An 8,244-nucleotide genomic window follows, 5' to 3' on the forward strand; every position below is an offset into this window, starting at 1 on the left:
CCATATTTTACACAAAATATGTATGCACATATTCGGTAAAAATAGCTTTTATATGTGTAAATTTCGCGGAATTTCATTAAATATAGTTTTTATTTTACAAATTAAGATGATAAATTTGATATCAGAGTGGGAATGCATAATTTAGAACGATAGTAATAAGCCAGAATGACATCCAAGTCAAACTAAAAGGTTATAACATTTTTGATGAAACTTTCACTTCAAGATGAATAAATCACTTTCATAAGCAAAAAAAACTAGAATTCACTGTGGTTTTCATATAAATTCACAAAACTTAACTTGTTTCGCGGCATTTCGCGGGATTTCCTAAATTGCGCGGCAAAGGCCAAATTTCGCGGATTTCGCGGCTTCCGCGAAATCGCGAATTTCCATTGTCCCTACCTATAATCTATATACAAGGACAATACAGGTTACGCTTCCCCAGAATATCTTTCGAATTCTATACCTTCAACCATTCGCTGTAAACTTAACTTTTCTAGATTGTTAAGGGGATGGCTCCTCAATATTTGACATGTACTGTAAGAAATGAAACAGATGTGCATCGATATGAAACAAGGCATGCAGGAGACCTCATATTGTTAAACTGCAGAAAAACACGCAAAATTCGCTGTTTTATAAGGGCTATAGCTTGTTTAACCAATTACCAGAAGATGCTAAGCGATCCAACAATTTGCGGGACTTCAAAAGCCTCTTATCAATATTTGTAAAACAGAGATCAATAGAATATACGACAGAGAGAAAAGGAGGGCATACTCGGAAGTGGAGTCAGATTCCGAGATCTCTCATAAGCTGGTGGAAAACATTATATCATTATATCTGCTCGTAAACCTTCCATCCGAAGAAATAAGGGATAGGATTGCAAAATTTGTAACATATGATATCTCTAGATCCTGATGTTTTGGAAGGTTAGTGTCTTCGGAAGAGTTGTACAGTAGCTTAGGGGCTGGCATGTGGTGGTCATTCTGATACGAGATTATCCCACGAGGCGGCGCTAGTGAGCATTGAATTTTTATTTTGCGGATAGCTCGGTAGCCTGACCACTTAGAAAGATGGCGTAGTCGGCAAAGTTGTTCAGAGAGGACAGATTTGCTATACGCATCGAGCAAACTCTGGGTTATCCACATTTGTTCAGATATCATATAATCTTTTTGAATCTGAACCAAAAATTTTCATAATCTGAAATGAAAAATTAAATTGTTTCAGACCACTTTTCGCCTGATTTGTGAATTCCGGTGGAGTCCTCTAAAGGTCTCCACCATTCTTAATACAATCTAGCAGTACTTCTACCTGCCTAAATTTAACCCATAATCTGTTGAGGTCTGACATCAATCTTATTATACCTTATTGATGTTTTCTTCAGATCGATATCCAAAAGACAATTTATTCAGTTCAATTTGGTTAGTGTCATATTACAATACATGAAGGGAACAATAACATAAGTAACATGCAAACAATGACAATTTTATTATATTTCTTCTGTTCAGTTATGTTTGTTGAAATGATTCGACAACATTATACCTGCAACATTTACAATGTTAGTTCTTACATTATGGTACAGCAATTGTGATTCCATTCTGTAGAAATTCCACCGCTCGTTATTTGTTTTTAAGAAAGTCGGATATGACGTCGGATAACTTTTCGGGAGAAATCAAACGGAATCCTTTAATGAAGTACCTACAGTTGTGTTCAGAATAATAGTAGTGAAAGCCGATTTCCATACAAAATGCTCAACTTTGGCATGCTGTAACTTTGTCTCCATATGAGCAATCGGCATGAAATGTTGGCAGTGAACTACAAATATACTCAATTTTATTATCACAAGATTTGAAAATTTTCACACAACCGGCTAAAAAGTTAAGCACCAGGTGAAATCGCTCAAAATAATAGTAGTTTTAAAAATTTAAATATCTTCTGTAATTTGAGTTTTTGAACTTTTCTTTATTCATCGTTTCAACCATTTTCACCCAAGCCATAAATGTATAAATTAGCCATTTTTTTTATAAAATTGTTGCTGAACAAAAATTTACAAAAGAAAAACTACTATTATTTTGAGCGATTTCACCTGGTGCTTAACTTTTTAGCCGGTAGTGTGATTTTTTTCAAATTTTGTGATAATAAAATTGAGTATATTTGTAGTTCACTGCCAAAATTTCATGCCGATTGCTCATATGGAAACAAAGTTATAGCATGCTAAAGTTGAGCATTTTGTATGAAAATCGGCTTTCACTACTATTATTCTGAACACAACTGTATTTAGACTCTTTTTTAATGTGGTCTATATCCTATTTTTATGTTTCGAACTAACTTTGCATATACATTTATCGAGATATCCATGCGTTCTCTTATATTGAAACTTTTAAATCGACGTCTTCCTTTTAACCTTTCAGTCGTCGCGCGGTTTGCCGCCGATAGAACAACCACGCTGATGTTGTGTACGATAAGCGAGTTTTTTTCACCACTGTTGTACAAAATACAACAGCGCGACGAATGAAGTGTTAATCGGCTGCCGTAGTAGGCATATTAATATCGTTATGTTTGGCAACCTCTTTTAGAGAAGTTCCATGATTTCTTATAGCTTTTTACGCTTTGTGTAAAGTGTTTCCTTAATTACCAACACGTTCTATTCTTCTATGATAATTGCCTTCAATCTCTAATGAGAAATTTTTCACTTGCCCCACGTGATTAGAAAATTGACGGTATTTAAATTTAGTTAGTTTTAGGTCTATGTCGAATTAATTCTAAAACTTTTTTTATTGCAGTTTGAAACTGTCAGAGGGGTCAACTTAGAAATGGTACAAAAAACTACTTTCCAAAACTTTTTCCCACTGAAAATTTTAAAATAAGATTGCACGCCGCCAACTTGTTACGGAGTGATAGTTGACAGGTTATTAATCTTTCGCTGTATTATGCAATAATGGCTGAAAAATCTCAGGAATCTCTTACCTATCGTTATGTTCTGAAATGCCTTACCCCATTTACCCACTTGCCCCGCGGTATCTTAATTAAAAAATCAACGATAATTGAATGATTCCTTTATACAAAATTTAATCATCAAATATTTTTCTATCTTAGAAACGGGAACAATTAACAATCATATTTAGAAAATGTTTGAAATCGTTGTAACTGACGAGGCTTAGAAAGTTAATGTCACTCCATCGATGCTGACCTCTCAGCAATAGAACGAAGATATTTTTTGCCCTGGCTGATTGGCCTAGGCTTAAGCGCCATTGCTCGCTCTTTGAAATGAAAGAATAGAAAAGACTAAGAAACGGGGACAATCGTACCAGCCGTTTAAATTCAGCCGAGGAATGTAAATTTTTTGGTTATCAACTATTAAGCAGTAATGGAAGTTGTGGATTGTTGGTCTGTTTCACAAAGTTGTACAATTTCAGAGGTCACACAAATTTGCAGAACACACCAACTTTCCACGACTTACCGTTTTCAAATTAAATTAAAAAGTCTCTCAGTTACTTACTTTTGTCTTTGAACAACCCTCTGAAACTCTATGTAAAATGACTGCAATGTATTAATTCCCTTACAGGCAAAACTTCAAGTAATTTGCAGTTCGTCATTCAAATTTCAGTTAATTCGGACTACCAGAAGCTGAGATACAGCACCCCAAACTTGGGCGTTTTGTATGGAAAAACAGCATTCGGTTACTAACTTATGGCGCTGACTGTACAATTGATTTGTCTGTCATAACCATAGTAAATCACTCCTTATTTGGTAACTGGCGAGTAAATATTCGCGAACGTTTTGCTACTTCTTCTTGTTTGGTATCTTTTGGTTCTCCTTAGCAGACGAGTGAAAACTTACTCACACCAAGCCTCACGCAAATCTTTCCTGTTTGTTTTGCGTTGGTTTACACTCGTGAGGTGCTTCGTGATGCGAACATTTCCACCACTCCTGTTTAAAAAAGTAACAATGGAAAGTAGCAGGTTTTGCAGTGCTGCATAAACCGTCTCAGAACTACTTTACGTCATTAGTTTTGCCAACAAAATAATAATGGGTGTAAAAATTCTTCATAAACCTTAGAGAGATCACTGGTTACACCATCGCAGATCTGAAGACCTGTACTCTAAGGAATTACTGTATAAGCTTAAATAGCCGTTGAGCTCAAAACATGGTAGGACGTAACCATATGAGCCTACATCTATTATTCGGCAATATTCAGACAGGTCGTTTGTGATGTCTGTAGATCTGCTGTATCAAGTTTGTATACCAAGTAGTTCTTGTATAACTTAAAAGGTTTATGGACAAAAGGTCGAAAGACAAAACGTCGAAAGGACAAATGGTCGAAAGACAAAAAGTCGAAAGGACAAAAGGTCGAAAATGATTTGCTTGGTGGGAAATTTTTCCTTCTTTGAAAAAAGATTTTCGACCTTTTGTTCCTTCCTTTTTGTTCTTCGACTTTTTGTCCTTTCGACCTTTTGTCTTTCGACCTTCTGTCCTTTCGGCCTTTTGTCTTTCGACCTTTTGTCATAGATTCAGTAAACTTCAAAAGATCACCAGTTACTCTTGTAGTTCTGAAGGCCTGTTTCCCACGGATTTCAGGACTGACTTAGAACACCACGGAAAATTGGCATGTAGCTAAAATACTGTTTCCCATTATTTACCAAAACAAGCCCATTATTTTGTATACTGTCAATAGCTCATGCAAAATGGATTTCTAGGATGAAAACCCAATTCCCGAAAAGAAAACTTCTTTTATGTGATGATTCTTTTTACGTAAAATTATGTATTCATACCCTCAACCCAGTGTGTAAACGGAAGTTCCAGTGTACATGGCTTGGATCGCTCCGCTCGTGTTGGAATCGATTTCTCGCTGTCTTGCTGCCAGAAGTGCGTCGTTTGGGCTCTGTGCGATGGCATCAGCAGTATTTAGGTACCTAGTAGCTGACAACTCCTGACAAAGAGTCAGGTGAAAGCAATTCAACAGTCAATTTTCTCCTACTACTGCTGCTGCTGCTGCTTCATCTCCTCCGGGATGATGCGAAACAGAAACAGGCGGCAATGAAAATACTGCTGCGAGGCAAGATGTCTTGGAAACGGAGAGCCTTAACCCTGTAATACCCAATTTCATTTTTTGATCTAAATATAATTTTTCGTTCTCTAAAGTCGATTTAAGCACTTTTCTGACAATGATTAATTTCCATTCGTAAATTATTAATTTTGGTTTTGATGCTGTTTGAATTTTTTTTTTTTTTTTAATGCTGTTTTGATATTTTCCTTAAACATAACAAATCGGTAATTATTTTTATCAATAAAAAAATACCTACTAGTTTGAAAAGTATTAATGAAAGCATTATATTTTTGTGAAAAAATATATAATGAACAGATTTATATAATAATCATTAAATAATCAAATATTTCAAACATTTTTCTAAAAATCATAATGAATTCGAAAGTGATAAAATACATTATGGTTCAAAATTTCAAACAAAAATAAAACCATTCTAAATTTTAAAATACGAAAAAAAATCATGAAATTCGAAAGGCAGAGTTGGGCATTAAAAGGTTGAGCTACGGCAGTTGTCTCACTTGAGAAGACAATGGTGCCGCTGGGGAAAGAAATTCGAGTGTGGCGTGATGTTACCGCTTACCAAGTAGACACGCATCACTTCATTCCGAGCCAGGGTGTGGTCTGTGGGGATCTTGTTTCAGTCAGTCAAGGGGATTGGTTCGTTCGATATTCAATACGTCTCCGGGGTATGATGTTGGTATGATTCAAGGCATAGTCTTAAAGCGAGAGTGAGGAAACTGTTCTTTGTCTATCGATTTGGGTCAAAGATTCTGTGAGGTGAGACGAGATGCAATGAATTATCTACGCAGCAGAAGTTTAAGTTGAGAAGAATGAATCTCAGGTGAATATGGCGTAATCATTTAAATGGAACTAGGCACTGTGAATTGTTTTCTACAGCGGTACAATTCTGAATTGCGAGATGTACATCTGTCGCAAAACCAGTAGCAAATTGACAGGTATTAAGAGAAAATAAATGAAGAACGTATCATTGAAATTTAATTGAGATGATACGTTAATTACTCGAGTTAGTTTAAAAAGATATGTTTTGCTCAAATAAAACTTGTTTTCAGATGATATTTATTTTATTTTCATCTAGTTTATTTATTTACTTTCAATGTGATTTGGTGATGAGAGTAATGTGTGGTCTTTTGATTCCGTTGCATGCTCCCCACGACATACTCTAGATCGATTGTTTCCGGTTCACTTTTTGCGAGTACGAAAAGATATTCGTGTTCAGTCAATGATGAATTGCCTACTGGTGAGCTCGTTCCATGCATATGATAACACGTTATTTATTGAAACACAATTAAGTTTTTGTAATTTTCAAATAAACTTTGGATGGTTCGTCACTATAAGAGTTTACATAAACCTTCACTCCTGTTTTATATAATATTATTGTACAAATACCTTTCTTTTTTCGTCATCACTAAAAATAACCTTTGAATAGTTTGACAATATGAATTTAGACGTACTTATCTCTTCTACCACTATCTGCCAATATTTCACCGCGGGAAAAAAAATGAAAAACTAATTTTAAGTAAGAGTCGTATTTGTCCTTCTTAACCATTAATTTCGAAACCGACCATAGGTGACTCCTAGATCTTCTTCCGTCCTTACTTATATACATTCTTCCAGTGTTAATTATGAAGATGCAGAGGTATTCACGGTCTCTAGAAGCACAAATCATTGAACACTAACATTTCTTTCCCATCCCAAATGACTATAAGGACTTGACCGGAGTCAAGTTGTTCAATACTATGAGAGCTGTAAAAATGTGCGCTTCGAGACTAAGTGGAAAGTCCCACCCCTTATTTACCCCTTATGAAATTCTTACCAGTTCCGATCAACCACGGAGTAGTAACCATTGACATGTACAATCAGTATATGCTATACTATCCTTTTACCACTTGTGAGAGATGAAAATTCATACGAAATTAATTTCAAAATTCCAGAAGACTCACCTGATTTAAATGCTTCGCCATGCACGTGGATCATCCCACTGCTTCCCAATAGCAGTGCTATAGCGGCCACCATCAACACAGATGGAACAGCACTCTTTCGAACTTCCATTCTGATTGCGTTAGTCACTGGCACCATCTCTTCAGCCCTCATGGCACAGCCTCTCTTCTTCTCTCTCAACCAATGAACTGCCCCACCAAATTGCTTCCAAATGCACAATTTTACAGAAACTTCCAACGATTTTTTCCTCTACGATTTATAAATAATTTTGATTAATCACTGCCCGACCATTCGTTAGAATTTCACTTCTCGGTGCAGTATGCGTTTCGGATTACTTTTTCTCTGTGCAACCTCGATCACGTGAACTTTGTTTTCACTGGCAATTATGTTTGCACGTGGTCCTCCCTCCGCGCTCCGATGGGTGATTTTTCGCCTATTTTCGACGATTGATTTTTCCCCCGAAACTCCACCGCGCTGCACCACAGTTCACCTGGTACTGTGGGAAAGCAATGCCCAATATTGCCAATATTATTTCAATTCTTGGTAAACACCACTGAATTGAATGAACGTCCTACACAAATCGACCGGCAGAGGCGCTCGTAATAATATTTGCTTTTAATGTTTATTATACACTCCGGCAGCAAACTAGGGAGGTGGGGGCGCTGCTAATTATGGGTCGGCTGACGTGGCTTTATTTAACTGGAAAGAAGAAGAGAAATAGAATTGAAAATTATTGTTTGTAAATAGTGAGCGCGGTACGGTGTTCATTACAGAGCGTACGAATCTAAAAATAAGTAGAACTGTTGAATTGAAAAAATAAAGCTCTTAGTTAAAGTGAAAAGGTTCTCTTAGCTGAGAACTAGATCCTGAGCGTTACGAATAAAATGTGATTAACTTGACTATTTGTAATATATAGTCATAAACAAGGTCCACAGGGTTTACAACACTTTTAGCCTGAATAAAAAACCTTTCAAATATGTCGCATGTATGTTTTGGAATCTACTTGTGAGTTTTTTATTATTATTTGAAAAAAAAAAAGTTTTTAGTACTCTGTGCATATTATTGATTAATATGTTTCTAAATCCGACTTAAATGTGTGCAAGTTGTTTAAGGTTTGAGTTATGTTCATTATTTCTAAGATATAAAATTTCTCATAACTTTAGACCCTAGGAGACTTTTATATTTAAAAGAACCGTTTGATTCGTCTTGGTCCTAACTTCGGTAACTAAGTGAGTACAAGAGGT

The 8,244-nt window shown here is 36.0% G+C and overlaps 1 protein-coding gene across 1 annotated transcript in view; it reads right to left on the reverse strand.

Moving 5' to 3' along the window:
• LOC5569257 (contactin-4) overlaps positions 1–7,690 on the reverse strand; it is a 1,061,856-nt gene extending 1,054,166 nt beyond the window's left edge. The window contains exon 1 of the mRNA XM_021854379.1: positions 7,003–7,690. Within this exon, the coding sequence (XP_021710071.1) occupies positions 7,003–7,153 (151 nt within the window). The 5' untranslated portion in view covers positions 7,154–7,690. The remainder of the gene's footprint in view (positions 1–7,002) is intronic.
• Between the last annotated feature and the right edge of the window lie 554 nt (positions 7,691–8,244).

The sequence above is a fragment of the Aedes aegypti genome, chromosome 3, assembly GCF_002204515.2.
Source record: "Aedes aegypti strain LVP_AGWG chromosome 3, AaegL5.0 Primary Assembly, whole genome shotgun sequence".
Taxonomy (NCBI): domain Eukaryota; kingdom Metazoa; phylum Arthropoda; class Insecta; order Diptera; family Culicidae; genus Aedes; species Aedes aegypti.